The following is a 26,515-nucleotide window of genomic DNA, read 5'->3' as shown; positions in this document are numbered from 1 at the left end:
TCGGATTTCAAATGTCATTTAAATTTTAAAGCATACACAATTTTGGTTTGTTATCACGCAGTATATTGACATACTTGAGACTTGTGCTGTGATGTTTTATTATCAGATAAACTAAAAGTAATGTGTCGAGATTATTGAGAGGTGAGTTATTTCTTTATTCGTGATATTAAATTGTATGAATTTATTGTGTTTAAAGGCATTGGATTTTATATAAATTTTCATTTTTGTGTTATAATATAATGATAAAATGTTATATATAAAATTTATGATTAAGATATAAACAAAATTGAAGTTAAGCTTATTATAAGCTTATAAGCGTTTTTAGTTATTGGATAATTGTTATTATTTGTTATTTATTGTACTAATAAAGTATGACTGTAACTACCTCGTTGGTCTAGTGGCTACATGTAAGGCCGCAGATCCGGAGGTCCTCGATTCAAATCCCAAGTCGGGTCAATAAAAATTATTGTTTTTCTGCCGAAAATTTTTAATGATAGCCCGAAGTCTGGAAGTAGAAAGAGTGCACTTCCGTGCCTCGGAAAGCACGTAAAGCCGTTGGTCCTGCGCCTTTCCGGTCGCGGTGGTCGAAATCGGTTAGGACTATTATAAAATATATTTATTATATGTATATTGTCTTTGGATCTCCAGACTAAGCGTGCTTTTTTATCGCTGGAAGAATCCCACGTTTCACCCACGGGAACAGTGTATAGGGGGCTCACCGGTGTCCAAAACGCCGAGTTCGCCCCGAACGTCGGAATACCCACTAAAAAACCAGTGGTACCCTTTCCGTCTTAACCAAGAGCGCCAAGGGATCCCTTGCAGATGCTACCGTGACGCTTTGACGGACTAAGCGTGCCCATGTTTAACTTTAAATTAATTGATTTTTTATTGCTCACAATTAGGTTACCCTTTGATATTTTTAAAAAGTGTTTTTTTTTAATTGTTTTTATTATTAATTAGTAAAACAACTAAAATGATTGACACGAAACTTAAATAGTGATAACAAATCATAGTTTATGATTGATATATGAGGGAAAGATGTTTACAGACATTATGTATACATATTTTATGTTTTTGACTGCATTTTTGGTGTCTTGCCTGGCTTATACGGCTAAAGACCCCGCGGTCTTAGATTCAAGCCCCGGGTCGGGCCGATAAAAAGTTAATGAGATAAGAATTTTTGTTTAAAATTCTTAGTAGGGAGAAGGCGAGAATCAACGGCTTTATTCTACCACTACGACATTCCTTGCCTTTCCTTCCATTGATTTCAGTCATGTCGTAGAAGTAGAAGTAAAGCCGTTGGTTCTCCCTTGAACCGTTTCCGGTCGTGTCGAATTATGAGTGCTGTTAGAATGGGACGACATTGGATTTAATTCATAATTGTAATAAATACTTGGAACAAGAATAAATATTTAAAGAGACATACCTATACATATATTATAAACGCGGAAGTAATTCTGTCTGTGAGCTAAGCTTTCACGGCTAAACAACTAAACCGATCTTGATGAAATTTGGAGTGAAGCAATATTGAACCCCAAGGAAGGACACAGAATTTTTTACTCAATCCCTGCCATCCCCAACATGCCAACGAAAAATAGTATTATAATATATATGAGCATTATTATTCTCAAATTTTATTTTATAACATCCATATGACTAATGACCATTATTAAATATATATACATACAATCAAAAAGAGGTAAAAAAAAGTTAATACCGATTGTGGACATGTTTCACTAGACGTATACCATTTTGAACGCGCTAGTCATAAAAATGTCAAGGTGCCGAGGTCGATAGACGCATCGCAAACAGATACGTGCTTACATTGAACTTGGTCAGAAAATATAATAAATAAAATGCTATACTAAGAACTTTGTGAATAAGTGTTTAGAGATATAGTTACAACATCTGTTAAATAAAGCTATACTTAGAACATTGCTAGAATAAAGCTGTATTAATATGAACCATATTATAATATTTGGCTATTGATATGAAGAACATATATATAATAATTAGTTTTTCAATTAATAAGTTCAAGGTTTATATAATTTACAGAAGCAGGATTTTACGTCGTATTAAAATAATATATACTAATATAAACTTAAGAGTATGTTGATTTGTTTGTATGTATGTATTATATGATTCTCAAGATCCACCAGCCCGGTTCATTGAATAAGTTTATAGACTAACCGATTCCAATTGAAGAAGGATTAGAGATAAACAAACCCATTTTTTTTTTGATAGAATAGGAAGGCGGACGAGCATATGGGCCACCTGATGATAAGTGGCCAACAACGCCCATAGACATTGGCATTGTAAGAAATGTTAACCATCGCTTACATCACCAATGCGTGACCAACCTTGGGAACTGAGATGTTATGTCCCTTGTGCCTGTAATTACACTGGCTCACTCACCCTTCAAACCGGAACACAACAATACTAAGTACTGCTGTTTGCGATAGAATATCTGATGAATATTTACATATCCCATGCGATTGCTAATAGCTTTGATATTATTTTGCACTTCTAACAGTCCTTAATTAATGTATCTTTTAAATATAATACTAGTAAATGTATGTAAATAAGTGGAATCACTTATTTCCAAAGTCCCGAAAACAACTTGAGTGACATTCAAAACATGAGTGACGTTATTTTTCACGAATTCTTAATTAGTACGAGAGAGTGTTCAAGATCTCGACAAACGATACTACACCAATTCAACGTCAAAGTCGTTTTGTCTTTACTTCTCCCTGTAATTGGAAAAGTAATTATGACTAAAATACTACCTTACAGTTCCGGGTCAGACAGTAAATAGTTATCGAGATTATCAATAAAAGCTCGAAGTTCGGATACATTCCCGGACCTCGGAATACGTAAAGCCGTCGGTCTTGCGCGAGATTTCTGTAGTGTTTTATTTGTCGTCCCGGCTGACCGAGTTAGTAAGGAATTTGTCGTTCGTTGACCTCAAACAGTATTTGTAGGTGAATAGGCAATAAAACAGCCTAAAGAATAGGGCAAAAAAAATCGAATCAATGTTTACGTAGATAATTTAAATATCATTAATTAATTATACAATCAGATTCAATAAAAAATGGCCTTGTCTGTATATAACATATTTGAATATTTTTGTCAATGTCAATTGTTTGGAAAAAAATATTAAATGCCAAATGAGCCGATTGGTTCACCAGCTAGAACCGAAGATTGCGGGTTCAAAATTGGGCAATCACTATTGAATTTTCATGTTTATTTTGTGTTTGTAATTCATATCGTAATCGGTTAAGGAGACATCGTGAAATCGTAGATAATTTTATTAACATTAGCAAAACAAATTTTAGAATACTTAATTATATTCATTTATTTACCTATCTATTTAAAAATCATCAACCCTCATTGGAGCGTACAAGCTCCAAACATTCTCCTCAAAAAAAAAGATGACTTTAGACCAACAGTAGGACATTGATAAGCGTACAAGCCTCATTACGATAAATTTAATGAGACTTATATATTAATAATAAATCTGTTATTCTTATTTTAAAAACTATATATTAGTTACGGGGGGCAGGCATAGAAAAGCATTCCTTGGCGTTCAAGCTTGCTTCATAGCAAATTACATCGAAATTATTTAAGTAGTTTAGCCGCAACTTATGGAAGTACAAAAAATGGAAGCAAGTAATAACCTTGTTATGATATAAATGTGTCGTTAGGAAGAAGTCAACGTATGACTGCGATCTAGTACCGGTTCTACTTGAACAAGTCTAATACAAATATAGAATTAAACAAGTGTTGGGTGGGCTCTATTAAATAGCAGGAGTTTGGGAAATCAAAGGGATGTAGCTCATATTCTGCAATACTTTTTTTTGTTCTAACGACATTATAATTTAAAAAAAAATCCTAATTGTATATGGATGTAATAGGTGTTTTTAATCGTTTTTTTAAGGTAAAATAAAATGTAAAACGGAAACTAGAATCTCAATAGCTGCTCGTTATACACGATTGCCCAAGAAGTGTAATGTTTTAGGGGTACATACGAGTATGTGTTTCTTTATTCAATCATAACTTTTAATGTCAGGCATCTTGTCACAAATTAGGATGAATGGAGTATCGTGAGAATCCCGAGTGACAAAGGCTAAAAATTATTTCAATTAATTTATTAATTTTTTTGAGAAGTAGTGTTTTTTTTAATTCACAGATCAGATACAGGCAATAATATAATTATTATAATAAATAAATAATAAAATAAAAATTAATATAATAATATAATTACAAATAACTAACTACTAATTCTAAATTCTTAATCATCTATCTTGTTTATAATAATATACCCTAGCCTTAATATACCTATTTGTAAATATTTATTTTTAATACGAGCTTTAAATATGTTTGTTGATAAATGCAAAATCACTTGCTTGATTTAATTAATCATATTTAACTATAACTTATTATAACATTATTTTTATTATAACAGTAGCTTGTTTTTAATTTTTATTTGTTGTATTTCTTACGTTTTTGTTAAAATACGTTTCTTATGAAAAACTCTATCAATGATGTTTTTGTTGAAAGTTAAAACGTTAACGCCCTACTTAACTTTGGTCGTGATTTCATCTTAAGCTATTGTACTGATACCTTTTATGTTTACAACTGTTATAAATAATGTATTTGTGTTTCGTTAAACGAATGGGTTCGCAAAAGTTCAATTATCATTAATAGATGAGGTAATATAAATGGCCAACACATTACACATCTGCGATTTGCCGACGACATTGTCATCATGGCGGAGACTCTGCAAGATTTGGAAGAGATGCTAAACAGCCTGAGCGATTCTTCAAGACAAGTAGGTTTCGGGATGAACATTGAAAAGACCGAAATTATGGCTAACCGTCATGTATCCCCGAGACCAGTGGTCTTAAATGGCTCTCCACTTGAAGTTGTGCAGGAATATATCTACCTAGGTCAAATTATACAACTTGGCCGGCACAACTTTGAGAAGGAGGCTAAAAGAAGAATACGTTTGGGCTGGGCGGCATTCGGGAGGTTACGTCATATTTTTGAATCGTCGATCCCACAGTCGCTTAAGACCAGGGTCTTCAATCAGTGCGTCCTACCTGTAATGACTTACGGTGCCGAAACGTGGACACTTACCGTAGGACTGGTCCACAAATTTAGGGTCGCTCAGCGAGCGATGCTTGGGGTTTCTCTGGTAGAATAAATCCGAAATGAGGACATTCGCCAGAGAACTAAAGTCACCGACATCGCGCTTAGAATTAGCTCGCTGAAGTGGAAGTGGGCTGGTCATGTCTCCAGGCGCATTGATGGCCGATGGAGCCGACACGTGTTGGAGTGGAGACCATGCTTAGGCAAACGCCCTGTGACAAGATGGGCCGACGATTTAAAAAAGGTGGCAGGTCGGGATGGATGCGGACTGCCCAAGATCGGGATGGTTGGCGTTCTATGGGGGAGGCTTTCGTCCAGCAGTGGACGGCAAAAGGCTGAAAATAAATAAATATGAGAGAGTCGAGATATTATATACTAGGCTAGATATTATATATGGCTAGGACGCGAATCCTAATAGGTTTTCAGGTTCAAACCGTACTGAATTTTCGTGTGCTTAATTTGTGATTATAATTCGTGTTTATATCATGCAAAATGTCCCTCAATACTTTGTTTAAAGGATGATTCGTTAAACAATACTTTTTCTTTCAAATGTAAAATCTATGATGACTGAAAGATAAAAACAGTGTTCAACAACATACCCGCTAAACAAGGTTTATAAGCAAGTATGATATTTTTTTTAATTTTTCATGTTCTAGGTAATCATACTGAAGACTTATCTGTATAAAGAATAAAAATAAGCAAACAACTATGGACAAAATAAATTTTACGGTGAATGGTGAACACATCTCTTTGAGTAAGTATATGTTAAAAAGTAGTAAATTGTCTATGGTTATGTTTTAACATATTTGATTAGCATAACCCGGGTTCCTTCAAACGAGGCGTGAAGAGGCATCTTGCGGGCCGGCAAGGCGGGGACGGCTAGTACAGAACATTCTTCCCGACTGTACTGGCCGTCGTCGCGTTTGGACTCTACTACCACTTACCATCAGGTGGAGTAGAGTCATTTGCCAAACCGGCGCTTATAAAAAAAATAATAATTGATAGATAGAGTAGGGTCTATGCCTGATACCTCTGTCATAATTAATATGTACATAGTGAAATTATAGATAAATAAGGCCAAAGACATATAATAATAATAAAACAGTATATTATCGCTTTTTGGTAAGAGCAACTGACAATTATAATAAACGTTACAAAAATATAGATATCCTTAACATAAATTTATTTAAGTTCTTAGAAGCCTTAAAAAACTGTATTTGTCATTAATATTGTTATCGTATTTTTTTTGTTTTGCTTTTTAAATAATTTGTTCTGGTTAGGTTCACTCCATGTTTCAATATTAAAGTGGAAACTTTGTTGGCTTATGTGAGACTTATTTTTTATCAAATGTTTATGTGTTATATTACGCTGTATGTTTCCCAAATACATAAATAAATATTAACACATAAATTCTTATATATATTTTTATGTTCTTATTTTGAAATTTGTATTTAAAACTCTGAATCAGAATAACATACTTTTTAAAACTGAATCCAACAGTGCCGTTCTGTAAGAATTTTGTATTTCAATTATGAAATTTAAAAAATCGACTCACAGTGGTATACTATTTTTGCGCGTGCATGATTATTTTAATTAATTATTATACTTGATGTAGCATAAAATCACTTGCAGACATTTTACGATCGTGTTCCTCGAAGAGATTCTAGATATTTCTTACAGAATATCTCTACTAGACTGCTTTAGATTTATTAATAATAAATAAATTTAACATAAAAATATTACATTTCTTAAAATATAAATTATAATTCATCTTTTTTGTAAAATTATATTTTATTTTATATTAAAGCAAATGTAACATTTGCATTTTTTTAAGTGTTAGCCTCCTTAGTACACGAATTGAATAATAGCTTACTTTTTTAATATTAAAATTTACAGCTGGTTCTGAAGTATCCCCTTCAACTTCCCTAAATGATTATCTGAGGAACTACCTTGGTCTCCTAGGAACTAAGGCTATGTGTCATGAAGGGGGGTGTGGCGCATGTATCGTCTCTGTCACGAAAATTCATCCCGGAAGTAAGGAGAAACAAATTATTGCTGTTAATTCGGTAAGATTTATTTTAAATATATTTTCAATTTGTGATTTGGCAACTAAATTACTTTTTTATAGTGTTTTTTTACCCGTAGTTAGTAAAATGACAGCCGTCGAGATAAATGTATCGTTTTTCGTCTTCATTTTAAAATGCATCGTATCACATTTCAGATATACAATTATAGTTTATTTTTATATATTGTTAATTATGTTAGTTTTTGTTTAAGTGGGTAAAAAGTTAATTGAGTACAAAAAACTAGTCAGATTTAGATTGCAATAAAAAGTGAAAATTACTCAATTTGGTTTGTTACAAAACTGTCATTGTCGAGTCTAAGGAAATATTCAAATATGTTTCACTTAGTTTATTAATAGCTGAATGTTATAATTATTAAATACGTAAGTTATGTTATTAAGGTGAAAATTATTTAAGGGTTAGGCATCGACTTTAAACAGTTATATAATAGTTAATTTTATATAAAATATTTCAAAAAAAATTCCATGTGTTATTTTTCACATTATTGCTTTGACTTATTTTTGTCACAACAAATCAGTTTAATTAAATTTTTTTTTTATTTACCATATAGTATCTATACCGAGATGGCCCAGTTTTTAGAACGCGTGAATCTTAATCGATGATCACGGGTTCAAGTGCATGCAAATGTTTGATTTGAGTTTGTAATTCATCTCGTGTTCGGTGGTGAAGGAAAACTTCGTGAGGAAATCTGCACGTATCTAATTTCACTGAAATTCTACCACATGTGTATCCACCAAACCGCATCGGATCAGCGTGATGGAATAACCTCGAAACCTTTTCCATAAAGAAAGAGCTCAGTCCAGCAGTGGGACATTCACAGTCTGTCACTACTACTTTTGACGATACATAGTAAATGTTCTGTTGCAGCAGCCTTTATTTATTATTATATAGCCTAACTTATTATTATAAATAATTACTAGGGGAATATTTTCGCTTACCACCTAAAAGAACACTTCATACGCGTAAGGCATACAATAACAAGTTTTTGCAATGTTTTAAAACAACCTTAACCTTGCTTATACGTACACACATCGCAATTATTTCACGTAATTAGACGTACTGGTGGTAGGGCTTTGTGCAAGCTCGTCTGGGTAGGTACCACCCACTCATCAGATATTCTACCGCAAAACAGCAATACTTGATATTGTTGTGTTCCGGTTTGAAGGGTGAGTGAGCCAGTGTAATTACAGGCACAAGGGACATAAAATCTTAGTTCCCAAGGTTGGTGGCGCATTGGATATGTAAGCGATGGTTGACATTTCTTACAATGCTAATGTCTAAGAGCGTTGGTGACCACTTACCATCAGGTGGCCCATATGCTCGTCCGCCTTCCTATTCTATAAAAAAAAAAAAAAAAACGTTATACAATAAACGTATTTTTTTTTCTTCTAATGCGTGGTACATTGGCTGAATACGTCTAAGGTTATGAAATCTAAAAATTAAGAATTAGAACTAACTATCAAGTAAGTGGAGAAGCAGGCCTGGACTTAGAGATCCAAGGCACCCTAGAATTGAGGCCCTCAATTTCGAGCCGTTAGAGTAAAATTATATTCTTTTTCTGGCTGGATGGAGCGTCTTAGCTGGTGTCTTGTAGGCCTTGGCATGAACCGTGATTGCAGAAGTGCATAAAATATACATAAATACACAATAACCTTTTGTATAGGTATCACTCATTAGATATTGTAACGCAATACGTAATATTGTTTTGTTCGTGTTTGAAGGGTAAGTAAGCCAGGGTAATCAAAGGCACAAGGGGCATAACCTCTTAGACTCTTAGTTCTCAAGGTGGTAGTGTATTAGCGATGTGAGTATTATTCAGATAGTATAAGAAATACTACAGCCGCTATGCCTATGGGCAGTGTCCACTTATAGCCTGGAGGCCCATTTACCAGTCTGCCTACCTATTATACATAAAATATATGAATAAAATTTATGACGCGATGAACTGCCAACTCAGGCAATTAATATTTTACGATCGCACGCACACTAATATGTTTAATTGTAATTTTAATGCAAAATAAGTATCAATGTCTTTAGACGTTGTCATTGTAAGAAATGTTAACCATCGCCTTACATCGCCAATGCGCCACCAACCTTGGGAACTGTTATGAAGATGTTATGTACCTTGTGCCTGTAATCACACTGTCTCACTTGCCCTTCAAACCGGAACAGTACAATACCAAGTACTGCTGTTTTGCGGTAGAATATCTGATGGGGGGTGGTACCTACCCACACGAGCTTGCACAAAGCTCTACCATCAGCAATTTGGTTATCACATCCTATTATAGCTTCTATCTATACATCTAAGGATTTTAAATATTTAAACTTTGAGGAGAAATGCGACGAGGTAGCTTTGGGTAAATTATACCCGTTCATAGTCGGGACGGACTGCTAGTATGTAAATATAATCATTTTCCATTAGATGGTCGTCTAGAACTTTTCCACTTACATTAAACAAACTAGTGTATAGTGTACGTATTTATACCATAAAATATCATGATCACGGAGCCCCAAGTATCTGGAATAACTGGTCCCTAAGTGCATAGTTTTAACATCACATACTTATAATTTGCAAATGTCATTACCATACCATGCTATGAGTGTTGTGACTGCCAATGCTTTTGTGGATCTAGTTTTTTTATTCTACTGACATAACCATCTGGTTGCGGTTTGCTCGAAGTTGAACAAGAATAGACTAAATAACCCATCGTAACCGTTTTGAATCATTAGAATTTGCCCCAAGACGATATCATTGCCAAATGATATATCTTTCAGTGTTTGGTGCACATTCTTTCTTGCCACGAATGGGAGATCACAACCATAGAAGGAGTGGGATGCAGGAAAACCGGTTACAACGCATTGCAGACTAGGCTGGCTGCCTTCAACGGTACCCAGTGCGGGTACTGCACACCTGGCTGGATCATGAACATGTACAGGTATGCTTAGATAATCTTCGAACTTTAAGGTCGCTATTTGTGTTGGTACCATTATACTTTTAGGTATTACGAAAAATATGTATCTAATTAAATTAATAATTTTATAAATTAATGAAATTGAATATACTGTCTGTGATTTCAACTGAATTTTTATTTGATATTTGCAAGTTAATTATTGTATATATATATACAATAAGCCGTTGGATGCGGGCAGCGCAAGATCGGCCAACGTGGAAATCCTTGGGGGAGGCCTTTGTCCAGCAGTGGACGTCTTTCGGCTGATGATGATGATGATGATGATATACAATACAATATCTGTATTATATATATATATATATATATATATATATATATATATATATATATATATATGTCGCGGATTCAAATGGATTGCTATTTTAATGGCCGCCATTGTCCTCCAATATGTTGATTTTATTAAATCAGTCAGTGCGCACGTCCGGCGCTGGCGCTGTCCTGAGAGCAAGAGACCAAAAAACCAAAGGGGTCGCTAGACAAACGATCACACGCGCTACTGACATACTCCTTTATATTTTATATTTCTATCAGTCGGCTTCATAATAAAATAGACACCCGTCTTATATTTTTACGACACACTTGACGTCTGACAACCGACCAACCTACATGACATACATCACGTTGTTGCTATTCTAATAAGTGACGTCGTATACCTGCTTATTTATTATCGTCTATATATACATATATAAGAGAGACGATAATATATATATATATATATATATATATATATATATAAATGTATATATTATATATATATACAGACGGTGTTTATTGTCAGAAGCTGGTACAGTGGCGAATATCTACCACATCGTTAATTATTATTAAAAAAAAGTAATTATAACTTTGTACTTTAAAAAAATCCTTATTTTACTCGTAAGTCGGCACGGGCAGCCAGTATGTTCATAAATTGTTTTTTACTTCCTTTATCTGTCTTTACAATCGAATATGTAAATTTCCATAATTATAATATCGTAGTAGTTATTACTTAAAGAATTATATCTAATAGTAGTTATTAAGAAAAAATAATTAAAAAAATAATGAACTTATATTATACTCTTACATATAATCTCGTATATATTTACTCAAAGTCATGAATACTAACATAGAAATTAACATAAAGGAATTATTAAACTTGAAGTTGCTATAGTCAAGTTGCTCAGTGGTGTGAATCTTAACCGATGATCGTGGGTTCAAACCCGGGCAAGCACCACTGAATTTTCATGTGTTTAATTTGTGTTATAATTCATCTCGCGCTTGACGGTGAAGGAAAACATCGTGAGGAAACCTGCATGTGTCTAATTTAACTGAAATTCTGTCACGTGTATTCACTTACCCTCCATACAGGGTCTCAACAATACTAAGTTTAGTGATATACAAAATCTTACACAAAGCCCTACCACCAACTAATCTATTTACTTATTATAATCCATATGTTCATATACAGTCTTGTTTATCCAACAGCTTGTTCGAGGGGTCAAAGAAAAACCTCACTACGAAACAGATAGAGCGATCGTTTGCTGGTAACATATGTCGCTGTACCGGCTACCGGCCTATACTCGACGCTTTTAAGACTTTTGCTTCGGATGTTGAAGCCAGTAACGAAGTAAAAGTAAGAATTATAATAATAATATATAACTATACGTACTGATTAATCGTGTAATGTCATTATCGAAAACAAAGTCGCGATTGAAAATGTTTAATCGTGACGTTGTTATGTATACAAAAGGAATCATGTTTTTAACTCTATATAGTTAGGAACAATTAAGTCACCTTAGAATCCACATATATAATATTTGATGTATATATGTATCTGCGTAATATTCTTCGGCTTATACCTCGGAGCGTAGTTAGAAATGTAAGGACCTATGGAAGGGCTAATCATTTTTATATGAAATCTATGGATCTATTCAAACAAATAAAACTGAAACTGAAGTGTCTGTTTGTTATTTCAAATTAACTGTCTATTTTAGGTTAATATTGCTACACTTGAATTCACTATTGGTTTTTACTTTAGGATTTAGAAGATCTCGATACACTAAAATGCGCAAAAAAATGTGTTCAAGAAGACATTACCGAAGACGATTGGTGTTTCATAGATCACAACAGCCGAAATATATTGGATATTAAAATGGATGCTAACAGATGGTACAAGGCTTTTTCTGTAAATGATATATTTAAGGTAATACTCGACTTTGAAATACATAATAATTACTTCATTTTTATTAATTTGTACAATAGGATGACAGTCAAATGGTATACCTGATGCTGACACTACCCGTAGACACTGGCGCTGTAGGAAATTTTAACAATTCCTTAAATCAACAATGCGTCATCAATCATGGGAACTAAGATGTTATGTATGTTAGAAGTCATTTGTGTCTGATATTTCACTGGCTCACTCACATTTCAAACTTGAACATAATAATACTATGTATTGCTGTTTGGTGGTAGAATATGTAAAGGTTACTACCCAGATGGGCTTGCACAAAGCCTTACCACCAAGTTTATTATATTTTTAGATAATGTTGTCATAAAACATAATAATAATTTTAATAAATCCATTTAAATTACAGGTACTTACAAAAGAAGGCACAGATAATTACAGCTTAGTGGCGGGAAACACAGGGAAAGGTGGGTGTGAATTGTATTTTTTTTTCTTTATTTAATTTAGGGACTTTTGTTCTACACAGGCACGTCAGTCCTATTGTGAATTGTATAACGAATACAATATTTACTTTTAAATATCGATCAGATAGTCTTCTTTGTGGTATTTTGTTATTTTGTCAGTTATATGCGTCAGAATTTTAAACAAAACAAAATCAATTAAAAGTTAGATTGATTGAATACAACACCTTAACTTAACATCATTGTCAAAAAAACAATAGTGCCCGGGGTTAGCATGTAGCGTTGTCCCGCGTATGAAAGTACGTAAGACCATTGGGTCTAATGCTGATCTTTCTCCGATCGTGTCGATTCGTTGTCCATTGGACTATGAGAATAAGGGCGTGGGGAATGGACGTGTGTTTATGAACACACTTGTATTCTACAATATATCCTGCGTTGGATCGCCCATGGCACTAAACGTCGTAACCGACATTAGATCGGAAGAAGTCATCTTAATAATATTAATTATTATTAAATATTAAAATCGTCTGTTAGGAAAGTATTCGATTTTTATTTTCTTGTTTCAATGAGTGATTAATAAGATTTTAATTATTATTTTTTTGTTTTTGACAAATGACAGTTGACACTATATCAGTTTTTTATCTTGTTTTAGGAGTGTATCCACCAATCAGTGAGCCTCGTGTTTATATCGACATATCGTCGATAAGCACGTTAAAAGACATGTTCATAGACGAAAACCTAGTTCTAGGCGCTGGTCTTTCACTTCACGAAATTATGGCAATATTTCAGAGCCAAATGAAAAATGATGATTTTTCATATTTGAAGCAGTTTCACGACCATCTCGAATTAGTAGCTAATGTACCTGTTAAAAATGTATGTGTATTTTTATTATATATTTTTTTTGTAACATGGAGCCTGAAGGCATGGTGCCCATAGACATTGGCAATTAGTTCAGTATAAAATATAATCTATTATATACACATTAAATGTGTGAACAATTAAATATAACACATTATAACTCGTGTCAATAAAAAAAAATGGCGTTCGTTCTTGTACCATTCACGAAAAACTTAACAAAATGTTAGCGTTGAAATTTTATTTAATTTGGAAGGCATATATATGGGCACCACCAGGGTGCCCATATATGACCATATATATGGGTAAGCGGTAATCGTGTAAATATCCAATCGTAAATTTAATATTAATTTCACAATATTTTTAATAATTTTAATAATGTTAATGTATTTGTATTTTTATGGACTTGTATTTGTTAACGATTAACTTTATTATAATGACTATTTATAATGTGATGCATTTACGAATGATGTGATAACCTATAATTAGTAGAACATTTGTCAGCAGTGAAAATAAATAAAAAAGACAGTAAAAATAAATAAAATAAAATAAATTAAAAAAACATGCCCAACTGGCGGCAACTGAAAATAATATAATCCGTCAAAACCCTGCCAATCACAAATTCTAAGAATGTTTTATTCCTTGTGCCTGTCTCTGTCTCACTCACACTTGATGGTAGACGGCCCAAGTTCCTATTTCGTTAAAATACCTCAACGTTCTGAAAGCTTTAAATTATTTTTGTATTTTCTTGAATATTATTTGTCTCGTATGATAGTATCCACTCTCGTATGATAGTAATGATAGTATCCACCATGTGATTGATTTTTAAACAAATGATTTAATAAGCTAAACTACCAAAAGGTTTCCCTAAATAAGTGCTTTTAGTTTGTGATTTTAGTTCAGTTTAATTCGGGTAAGATACCCGATTTTAAATCATAAAATTTTCTTAATATCAAACAGGAGATACCTCTTTCAAAATTTCATAATAGACATATTATTTTCCATAGGTTGGTACGATTGGCGGTAATTTAGCGATAAAGAACAAACATCCCTACTTCCCCTCAGACGTTTTCGTCTTGTTTGAAACAGTCAACGCGACTGTGACATTGGGTTTGTTATTATCATATATCTTTATTTAAATATTTGGATTTTTGCATTTTATTTCTTTTTTTTTTTTATAAAATAGGTAGGCGGACGAGCATATGGGCCTCATGGTAATTTGTAACGTATTCTAAGATATTTTTCCAATTTCACGTGATTTCACGAGACTTTATGTACGTTATATAATTCAGATGTTATTTTTTGCAGAGGACGTGCATTTGAAGACAACGGAAATTAATTTGCCGAAATTCTTAAAAACTAAATTAAACGATCAAATTATTTTGAACGTAAAACTACCGCCTTTGTCTAATAACCACTTAATAAGAACATACAAGGTATGTAAGAAAGTATAAATTATATTATGTTTTCTTTAATTCGGTGTCACATCCTCAAGAGGCCGTGTAGTTCATGACCAGCTGATTCAGTCATATTCACATAAAAAAATGTTGATTTTGAGCCAATGCGGAATACATTCGAAAACTATATACTTCCAAAATGTTGTGAAGTAGTACTGACGGCATTTTGAAACTCATTAAAATATTTATAAACTCAGATGTCATTGCATTTTGAATTTATATATTTCAGATTATGGCCCGCGCCCAAAATACGCATGCAATAGTCAACGCTGGATTCAATTTCCACGTAGATAAAAATCAAAAAATTCTCTCTTCAAACATAGTCTATGGTTCTATAAGTCCTACATACAATCACGCCAGAAATGTTGAGAACGTTCTTAAAGGTCGACCGCTGTTTAGTGATGAAACTCTGCGGATAGCGCTAGCGAAGTTACAGGAAGATCTCATCCCACTTGACGTCCCGCCAGAACCAGCGTCGTTCTGTAAGAAGGCTATCGCTTTGGGATTGTTTTACAAGGTTTGAAATTATTGCAATTTTTTTTATATAGAATAGGAAGGCGGACGATCATATGGACCACCTGATGGTAAGTGGTCACCAACGCCCTTAGACATTGGCATTGTAAAAAATGTCAACCAACGCTTACATATCAAATGCGCCACCAACCTTGGGAACTAAGATTTTATGTCCCTTGTGCCTGTAATTACACTGGCTCACTCACCCTTCAAACCGGAACACAACAATATCAAGTACAGCTGTTTTGCGGTAGAATATCTGATGAGTGGGTGGTACCTATCCAGACGAGCTTGCACAAAGTTCTACCACCAGTAAATTATTTTATTAGCATATTTTTAAAATCACTAATACAATTTAATAGTTTTAATGATATTGTTCTCAACAATATATTTGTTACACGCATTAGATATAAAACGGATAAATAAGAGGTAGTCACGTCATCAATATAAAAACATATTGAATCGTACATAGAAAATTGAATAGTCTCAGCTATGTAATATATAAAAAAGCTAAAGTAATTTAAAGTAAATAATAATTTTCATTCATAATGTTACATATAGAATCGTTACTAAATTATATGAAACTAAAAGTAAAATCATTTTAAACTACAATCGGCTTTCAAGTCGATCGTCTTCCAAACACTTTTTTATCGAAACCTTATTTTACAATATATGTAAATTTAATCTCATATAACTTTTCTTTCCTCAGGCAATTCTCTCCTTGAGTCCTACAGTGAATCCTAGGTACGCATCCGGAGGCAGTGAGCTAGTCAGACCCGTGTCAAGCGGCATGCAGACCTATGATACAGACAAGAGCCTGTGGCCGCTCAACCAGCCTGTACCGAAACTGGAAGCTTTGTCTCAGGTAAAGACTATACACACAAGTTAATTATAAACAAAATTAAAATAAGAATATACAGTAAGTAATTATTTTATTTAAATCTGCTCCGACTACTACTACTGCTCCGCGTTGGAATGTAGATTCACCTACGAAGAAACGGCTACAAACTTTTAAATAAATGTTACAATTAAGTAAACCAACAAATTTATTTTTTGATTCATTTATTTGTTTATTTTGTACAATTAATACTTATCATAAACAATATATACGATATTAACTACTTTGTACTATTAAACGTAGCTACTAACGCCCTCCAGTTCGATAGCACATTTTTTTTTTCATTTGTTCAATGTAAACATAAAATAAAATATAATTTAATTAAACAAAATTTAATTTTTTTTCAAACAGCTCATGATAATAATTGTTATTGTCTAACATAATTTTTACAAAAAAAAAAAGTTAACTATGATTTTTTATTGTCTACTGAGTTGGTAATGCTTGTGCCGTGAATTAGTTAGTTGATGACGAAAACTAATTATCATCTGTAATGCTATATATTGTGTTGCTTGGTTGCGGGGCACAACAATATTAAGTAGTAATAATAATAATATCCTGGGACATTTTTCACACACGGCCATCTGATCCCAAATTAAGCTTGTACAAAGCTTGTGTTATGGGAACCAGACGACTGATATACTACATATACTACCTTTATTTTGTAAATACATAATTATATAGAAAACACCCAAACTCAGGACAAACAAACATGTTCATGCACACAAATGTCTGTCCTGGGTGGGAATTGAACCCACAACCTTCGGCGTGAAAAGGCAAGTATCTACCAACCACGCCAACCGGCTCGTCGAGATCGAGTAGTGATGATTAGCGGTACATCAAATGATGAGCGTGTTGTACCACCCAGAATACACATAGCCAATGTATAACATGACAAATGTTATAATTTATGCATCTATTATTTTCAGTGTTCAGGCGAAGCGTTGTACACTTGCGACGCAGTTTCGGGTCCTCGAGACGTGCACGTAGCCTTCGTCCTATCCACTATCTGTCTCGGAGAGATCGTCCAATTCGATGCCACTGAAGCATTGGTAAGTTCACCTATCTAATATATCATGTGAGTACTATTGTCAAAGTAAGTATAGCTTATTCAGACCACAGGAGTAAGGATGTATAAACAACTTTGAAATTGAATTGACGCGATATCATTGGTTGACGATTTGATCTTGAATAATCTATGATTTTCATTATGGATTCGCAAAAAAATGGCGACTTGCATGTTGGGGAAGTCGTTTTGAAACTTATGGACGTAAAATTAAACTAGATATAAGTAGCTCAGTGGAATAGTGTTGCGTTGTAAATATTATTTAAGAACTGTTTGTGCTATAAAATATAGCTGAGCTATTACAAAATCTCATGGAATACGTAAATCTAAGGTTTGTTTATCTTTTCTCCTTCGCTAGGATAGATTAGGCTATATTCAATTAAATACCCCGTAAATCACAAATTCACTAAATTTTACCCGGTTATGATTTTAGCACGTTTCGTATGTATATTTATCTTTTCGCACATGTCTTCTAAACTTTTTTTGATAAATGAGATCGTTAAAAGCGTTATGATCGACCGCTTTGTAGCCAAGGCTATGGAAATCACAGTAAAATTAACATGGGGCGCAATAGAGGAAATAAAGACCTATATTAAAAAAAATCAAATGAAAGGGCATAAATAAACAAAAATATCTTCTTACGTACGAATATCTAATCGATGGTCAGTCGGAACGAAACGACGACTGTTTCGCCAATGTTTAGTGTAAGAGGTTTTTTCAATATAGTATACAATACAACATCCTATATTTATGTAATACGAACAATGGGCTGACTTGAGATAATATCACATAATTGGTAGTGTAGATAAGAAGGGAAACATATTACCTTAATTATATACAGTAGTTACATACAAGATTATTCGTATAATTGTATAATATAACGTTCATTATAATTATAACATTGTCTTAAAGTACAAAGACGAGAAGAACAAATCTTTGTACAAAAAAATTCAAAGTATAACCAAGCAATTGCTATCAAAAGTTTATTTTGATAACTTTTATTAAGTCCGAAACTAAACCTAAAACATTATTTTCAGAGCATATTAACATTTTATTTCACATATTCCAGAAAATTCCAGGCGTCTTAGCATTTTTATCCGCTAAAGATATACCAGGAAAGAACTCCTTCACTCCCAAAGAAGTACCTTGGCAGGAGATCGAAGAAGAAATATTAGCTAGTAAGAAGATATCGTACTACGGCCAACCGATTGGTTTGATCGCGGCCGTGTCCAGAAAACTCGCTATTAAGGCAGCCGGTTTGGTAAAAGTTTCATATAAAAAATATGATACTAAACCGGTTTTAAGCATAACAGAAGCATTAAACGCTCCCGATAAACAAACACGAGTGAGTATTTATTCAGTATAATAAATGAGGGAGACAGAGTGAGGAAAATTACTCTGTTGGTTTAGTTTTATTAGGCTTAACAGATTAACGTTTGCAATTAAAAAATAATTGGTTCATGACATCTTATTAGTTGCCAAGGTTGGCAGCGCATTGGCGATGTTAGGAATGGTTAATATTTCTTACATCGATATGTGGGCGGTGGTGACTAATTACCATCGGGTGTACCATTTACCCACCTACCTATAGTCGTCTACCAATAATTTTTGCCGCAGTAGATGATATATATTAAACACACTCCTAAAATCTATCTAAAGCCCGTGATAAACCCTGCTTTCAACAAAATATCACTTTCTTCAATATTTTCTTTAACGTATATTATTTTGATCCAATTATTTAAACATGGAATTATGCTATTTTAGATTCGCGAAGACGTGACAATTAAAGCAACCGACAAGGGCAATGATACCACTCACACCATTAAAGGTCATTACTACATCCCAGACCAATACCACTTTACTATGGAGACTCAGAGCTGCAGGGTGGAACACACGCGTCGCGGGATACGAGTATGGTCGGCGACTCAGTGGATGGACTTAGTGCATGTAGCTGTAGCCAGGTCGCTGGACTTGCCGTTGAATAGGTAATACATTATATATATTCGTCTTTACTGGTATGGTTCGACTAATATTATTAGGCCAGGGCCGAATTGAGCTAAAAAACACACCTGAGGATAATGCGTCGAGCACAATCTTCAATTGTATTACGACATCGGCTCTGTCCGGTTGCGCTGTATGTGACCCCGCCGTCGCCCGCAGCGTGGACGTGTCGGTGAGTCGCGTGGGCGGCGCGTACGGCGGCAAGGCGTCACGCGCGGCGCTGTCCGCGTGCGCCTGCGCACTCGCCGCGCACGCGCTCAACCGCTCCGCGTCGCTCGTCATGCCGCTCACGGACAACATGCAAGCCATCGGCAAGCGGCAGGCGGCTTACTTCGAGTACGAGGTGGGATATCATTATGTCTTATGTATAAATTACTTTTATGACCAGACCACATCCACGACAGTGCTTTTGAAAACAAGCTTTATGAGAAGTAAATATAGCCTGAACAGCAGCAGGTGGCACATAAACACATAGACTGATGAATAATCGTATTTATATAACGGATAATAATAATAATAATAATGTCATCCAGACCGATTTCGGCCACGGCGGCCAATCTCAAGAGAGATTAGCCAACTACGCAGGAGATATTATAGTGCACAAGTGTGTGCGCAAACACAGGTGCACTCTCTATTCCCTAACTCTCATGCGACGGCAATCCGACACGACCGGAAAGCGTTCAGGCGCAGGACCGACGGCTTTACGTGCTTTCCGAGGCACGGGAGTGTACACACTTCCAACTTCCAGACTCCGGGCTGCTATTGAAAATTTTCTGACAGAAAATCCCAATAACTTTTTAGTGGCCCGACATGGGAATTGAACCCAGGACCTTCGGGTCTGCGGCTTTATATCAAGCCACTAGACAAACGAGGCAGGTATATAACGGATATAATATGTACTAAATGAATAACAATAAATAATATATAAATAGCATTAAAATTTCAAAATCACTTTGTTTTTTTAATCTCAAATTGATTATTTATTGTTTCTTTAGTTTGGCTTTTGAATATAAATAACCAGATTTAAATAAAACTTAAGTAAATTGTAAAGATCTTCACATTTATCCATAACACCAACACCAACCAACAACAACCACGAGTAGATACAATTCATAGGCGTCAATAGGTTGTAAGCCGCGAACAGTACAATAATTTAATGCAAATTTGTTTCGATAGTTTAAATTATTTAACTAGTAAAAAAACTTATAATCTTAGGTCTTTGTTGCTGTCACAGACTTGAAGCTTTTTTCGCACTTAATCAAAAATGCATGTCGTGTCTACATCAAGAGAAATGTAATCATTTGAATTTTTTGATTGTCATTTTGTTTTGTAGACCTATGAACATAAAATAAAAAATAAATAAACTGTTTGAATATCAGTTAGGGGTGAACAACGACGGTGTTATTCAGCACGCAGACATCGTCTACTACTCGGACTGCGGTTGTTCGTACAACGAGACGTCGGGCTCACATATAGCATCGATTATGTGTAATCTGTATGATACTTCAAGGTGGAACATCAAAGGGTACAGCGTCCTCACTGATAAAGCTGGTAACACATGGTGCAGAGCTCCAGGTAAGTTCATTTATTTATTAGTATAACTAAATGACCTTGAATTAGTCGAACCCTTTTTTTTATTTTATGGAAATTGATATGTAATAAATAAACGAATTCATCCAAAAGGTAAATTATTCATTTTAAAGTTATAATACATATTACAGAAACAAATTTAATAATATGATACTTTTTCCGGAGGTGTGTGTAGATCCGACGATTCTGTAATATAAAACAAAACACTTTGCATGTAAAGCATATAGACATCTTCGGGCCCATTTTGACCGATATTCTTTCTTAATTAGCAACTACCGAAGGGACAGCTATCACAGAACATTTAATGGAACGGATATCGCACATAACCAAAATAGATCCAATCGACATACGAAAAATCAACATCGCTCCCAAGCACAACAGCCTGATTAACATGATAGATACATTCAAAATGGAAACCAATTACAACGACCGAAGGTCAGAAATTGAAAAATATAATGCCGATAACGCTTGGAAGAAAAAGGGCTTACAACTAACGATAATGTGTTATCCTATAGTATACGATGGAAATTTCTCGGTAACGATTTCTGTGTATCACGCTGATGGGACTATTTTGATGTCCCATGGAGGTATCGAAATGGGCCAAGGCATAAATACGAAAGTGGCCCAAGTCTGTGCGTACACTTTAAAAGTCCCATTAAGCATGGTGACCGTTAAGGGCTCTGATAGCTTCGTATCTCCGAACAATATAGCGAGTAACGGAAGCATAACTAGTGAAGCTGTAGCATTTGCGACGGTTAAAGCTTGTAATGAATTGTTGAAGAGATTGGAGACTGTCAAGGAAGAGCTCGACGGGCCGACTTGGCAAGAGGTCGTTAAAGCTGCATATAATAAAGGTAGTTTGATTCATATTAGAATTCAGCATGGTTTTTTTATAAAGATCGAAGTTAATTTCTTTAGAATAAGAATACATAACTTCGACATTTACACTTTTTTCCACAGTAGCTTCATATTTTAACTAGCAACTTAAAAATAAGATTAACGTTAATCCTATTTACTCGTATTCAGTACATTTATATATTTAAACTAAATTCAACTAACTACATTTAATAGTTTATATGGAATATATAACCAATTTAATGCTTATATCTATTTTTTTATATAATATAAGTAGGCGAGCGGGTAGATGGACCTGATATTAAGTGATCACTACCGCCCATAGATATTGGAGCCGTAAGAAATATTAACCATTTCTTACATCACCAACGCGCCACCAACCTTGGAACTAAGATGTTATGTTATTTGTGCCCGTAGTAGCACTAGCTCACTTACCATTCCAACCGTAATACACTAATACTAAGTTACTAATACTAACTTATTTAATGAGCGGTTGGTACGAGTTTAGACGGTTTTTACCACCAAGTCTTATTAATTATAAGCTTTATTTATCTTAATTTGTATGTATGGGTCATATCTGGTTACTGAATTTTAAACCAGTTTTTCCCAAAAGAGTGACTGTATTTTGGAAATGTATTTTGGTTTTGATGAATATACTGTATATTGGATACCTATTTTCCTTTGAGAGAAATATATATAATTTCTATCCACAACGGGCTTTATAAAGTCCTACAACCAAGTAAAAAAACTGTATAAGTAACAAAAATCTACCAGGAATAAATCTGCAAGTGAACGCAATGACGTCACAGCTGGACAACCTGGTCGGATATCCCGTATATGGAGTTTGTTCCGCAGAAGTGCACTTAGATGTACTCAGCGGAACTCATATTGTGAACAGAGTGGATCTGTTGGAAGATACAGGCCGTAGTCTCAACCCTGATCTTGACGTGGGACAGGTGAGTACTTTTTACCAATCATCTTAAATAAACTGGAGACCAATTCTACTAACAAATTGTCACTTTATCGCAATCGAATCGAAATTTAATCGTTACCGTTTAACCGTTTTCGTTTTTTACAAGCACAAGTCCAGTTACGATTGGGTCGAAGTTAGATCGGAACCGAATCTGGAACTGAGGTCAGGTTCAGCTGAGGCTTATTTTTGTGAGAAATAGACTAGAAACTTATCGTAACCGTTATAAATAAGTAGAAGCCCTTAGCCCCCAGATCGCTCTGTACATGTTTTTATTTTTTAAACTATTATTTATAGATTCTGAACCTTATGTAATAAATAATATGGTTCAAAATGTATTTAACAAATCGATTATTTAATTTAGACAGTTCTTAAAATGAAAAGCGTCGTAACGACTATTTACGGGTCATACTTGGAAACTTGGAAACAAACACATAAGTTTACTTCAGCAATACATCGTTAAACAATATAATTTAATAGATCAACTTGAACACGATTCATTCATGCTAACAATAAAGTTTAAACATTGTTATACATTGCTGTTAGGAATTAATTAACCTCACCCGAAAGTGAGGCTTCAAAAATATGTTTAGACTCATTTGAGTGTTCCCCTCCACGGAAATCTTTAGTAAAAGGCGAAAGATTTATACGTTTTGAAGGGAAACCAGAGTAATCCTACACATTGAACGGAAACTATATAAGGTACAGCGAGTAAATCTTGCCAGCGCGATTCAGATATATGGATTCTTATATTAACGCCATCTAACGGAGTCACTAGACAGCGAGGTCTCTTGAATTTAGTAAATTTCTGTAAGCCCGCCATCTAGTGAGAGATCTAGAAACACTTGGCACTACATTAATTATCTTAATATTATCAAACGTTATTTATTGCATTTAAACAGTTTCTAATGTATAGCAATTATGTATTTTATTATTAATTAAAAATCTGGCACAGTTATAAAATACTTGTGAGCGAAAAACTAATTCTTTTTATGTATTTTTTGGAGTAATATAACATAAACAAAGTACTTATATTTAATAGGATGTCATGAATTATTTCAAAAAACTCTTGACTCTTAAAACAAAGTCCGAAAGCCCGCTTTTCAGAAATTTACTAAATTCAAGAGACCTCGCTGTCTAGTGACTCCGTTAGATGGCGTTAATATAAGAATCCATATATCTGAATCGCGCTGGCAAGATTTACTCGCTGTACCTTATATAGTTTCCGTTCAATATGTAGGGTTACTCTGGTTTCCCTTCAAAACGTATAAATCTTTCGCCTTTTACTAAAGATTTCCGTGGAGGGGAACACTCAAATGAGTCTAAACATATTTTTGAAGCTTCACTTTCGGGTGAGGTTAATTAACTCTTATCAGCTAAGTGCAATAATAATAATACTTATTGATAACATTAAGCGTTTGTGTTCAAGTTGATTCATAAAAATAAATTGTTTAACGAAGTATTGCTAAGTTAAACTTATGTGTCTGTTTCAAAGTATATCGCGTTAAATAGTCAACGCTTTTCATTTTGAGAAGAACTGTCTAAATTAAGTAAGCAATTTGTTAAATACATTTTGAACTATATTATTTATTACATAAGGTTCAGAATCTATAAATAACAATTTAAAAAATAAAAACATGTACAGAGCTATCTGGGGGTTAAGGGCTTCTACTTATAACGGTTACGGAATAGACAATTCCACAAAATGTTGATCTTTTACATAACATGCATATTTAAGTATTATTGATTGTATAAGTATTGTTAATCTTATGTCGTTAAAAGGTAGTTATTTTAATCAATCGCCATTCTTGCTACTTAAACATACAATATTTATTTTTTAACTCAATTGGATATACAATATGAAGGACGCTTTTTACACAAAGATACTTACGTCACTTATTTTACGTGTTCTGTCCATACCAATTAATTGTCTACTAGTGTACAGCTTATAGCGATAGCGAAGGAAAAACAATTTATATGATCATTATTTTAAATTGTTTAAAGACGTAAATATTTCAGCGTCAATTATTTCAGTTTTCACGGAAAGCCAACAAATTGTAATAATATAAATTTATGAGTACGACAACTTATACAAATAATTAAAAATAATTGTATAATATATCATGACGTAATAATAATATTGTAATGTATATTATTGAAAGCGTATTCTTTTATCGTTTTCAGATCGAGGGCGCGTTTGTGATGGGCTTAGGCCTTTGGACCTCGGAACATCTCATCTATGATGCTTCAGGTCAACTTTTGACGAATCGAACATGGACGTATAAACCGCCTGGTGCGTGTGATATACCAGTGGATTTTCGAGTATCATTTAGCAGGAACTCGATAAATAATAATGGGGTTTTAGGTTCAAAAGGTAAGATATTATATTGCTATGTTCATTCAAAATATAGATAGGAATAGAGCACCATTATCAAGAGAAGCAAAACAGTGTTTATGCATAAATAAATTGGTGCCATTTATAAAACAATATTTAATGTACCTATCGTCAGGTATTATTTTTTTATTAAAATATATTTTATTAAAAGATAAGTAAACTCGTAAAGCATTAAAAAAAAACATATTTTTTCCCTTAGCGACCGGTGAGCCAGCTTTAGTTCTGGCGGTGGTCGTAATACATGCGTTACACGAGGCTATCGTTGAGGCTCGGAAGGAATATGGTTATGATGATAAGGAATGGGTTCATGTTGGTAAGTTTAAATTTCCAATTTTGTAATATACTTAGTTGTTTTTTCACTTTCTTAATTTCCGACAGAACAGCATAACTCTTTGCCCAAATTAAACCTTTTCTAACAGTTATTAGCAATTATTGTAATTAGAGTCCTCTATTTTTTAAGTATGAAACTTATTTTTATTTCTTTTTTATTAGCATAACTACATTAATAATAGTTAGCTTTATGTGAATAAAATAAAATATAAACCCTGTAATACGCCGATCGGTGTTGCCGCATCACGAACAGAAAACGTATTTTTCTTATGCAGAATATCCAAAAACGGCAACTAGTTGTTTATCGTCATACATTAAATATGAGAATTACGCTGACCGTGGGTACATCGAATGGGTTTATAAATAAAATTAATAGTAAATATATTAGACTACTATTAAAAAAAATATCTATTGAAAAGTAACTTGGCAAGTATAAAGATAAGATTCAAAGTCAAAAACAATATGTTCATATAACAAATAACAAAAGTATGAAAAGATTTGTTAACTATTTATCTTTTTCTTCTACTCCACTTACAGCACTCCTTTTAAAAGATACTAAGTAACGTTTTCACATTTCAGATACACCATACTGCGTGGAGAATATTATTAAAGGAATTTCTCCAAACATAAAAAGTTATAAGTTAAAATAATAAAATAGAATCATTTCATGCAATCAGTAATCAAGTTTACGAGTGAACATTGTCATAATTTTTCGAAACCGTCATTTATAACGAAGAATTTATGTTAAATTAAATA

General features: G+C 33.8%; 1 protein-coding gene and 2 non-coding genes across 4 annotated transcripts; 2 read left to right on the top strand and 1 right to left on the bottom strand.

The window, feature by feature from the left end:
* Window positions 1–26,515, top strand: LOC126769429 (uncharacterized). 2 transcript variants are annotated; one of them, XM_050488214.1, is made up of 23 exons: window positions 1–141; window positions 5,808–5,905; window positions 7,048–7,217; window positions 10,011–10,171; window positions 11,669–11,816; window positions 12,222–12,386; window positions 12,781–12,838; window positions 13,485–13,705; window positions 14,695–14,797; window positions 14,996–15,123; window positions 15,374–15,661; window positions 16,367–16,522; window positions 17,482–17,604; window positions 18,688–18,963; window positions 19,383–19,603; window positions 19,779–19,962; window positions 20,835–20,912; window positions 20,999–21,194; window positions 21,479–22,063; window positions 22,839–23,020; window positions 25,219–25,408; window positions 25,629–25,742; window positions 26,339–26,515. In XM_050488214.1, the coding sequence occupies exons 2-23, from the start codon at window positions 5,860–5,862 to the stop codon at window positions 26,407–26,409; spliced, it is 3,864 nt and encodes a 1,287-aa protein (XP_050344171.1). In that variant the 5' UTR covers window positions 1–141; window positions 5,808–5,859; the 3' UTR covers window positions 26,410–26,515. The 2 variants fall into 2 exon arrangements, with proteins under 2 accessions (XP_050344171.1, XP_050344173.1); XM_050488216.1 differs by lacking the exon at window positions 20,835–20,912 and having other exon boundaries at window positions 26,339–26,514.
* LOC126769802 (U5 spliceosomal RNA) lies at window positions 23,591–23,707 on the bottom strand. The gene has a single exon (XR_007669425.1). It is a non-coding gene; the product is annotated as a U5 spliceosomal RNA (small nuclear RNA).
* On the top strand, window positions 24,277–24,393 carry LOC126769798 (U5 spliceosomal RNA). The gene has a single exon (XR_007669421.1). It is a non-coding gene; the product is annotated as a U5 spliceosomal RNA (small nuclear RNA).

This window comes from Nymphalis io, chromosome 7 (assembly GCF_905147045.1).
Source record: "Nymphalis io chromosome 7, ilAglIoxx1.1, whole genome shotgun sequence".
Classification (NCBI taxonomy): domain Eukaryota; kingdom Metazoa; phylum Arthropoda; class Insecta; order Lepidoptera; family Nymphalidae; genus Nymphalis; species Nymphalis io.
This window is presented reverse-complemented; position numbering and strand designations above follow the sequence as displayed.

Coding starts and splice junctions, on each gene's coding strand:
- LOC126769429 (XM_050488214.1), top strand. CDS start 5,860: ATGGACAAAATAAATTTTACGGTGAATGGTGAACACATCTCTTTGA. Junction 13,706..14,694: donor CTAATGTACCTGTTAAAAAT/GTATGTGTATTT, acceptor TATTTTCCATAG/GTTGGTACGATTGGCGGTAA. Junction 14,798..14,995: donor CAACGCGACTGTGACATTGG/GTTTGTTATTAT, acceptor TATTTTTTGCAG/AGGACGTGCATTTGAAGACA.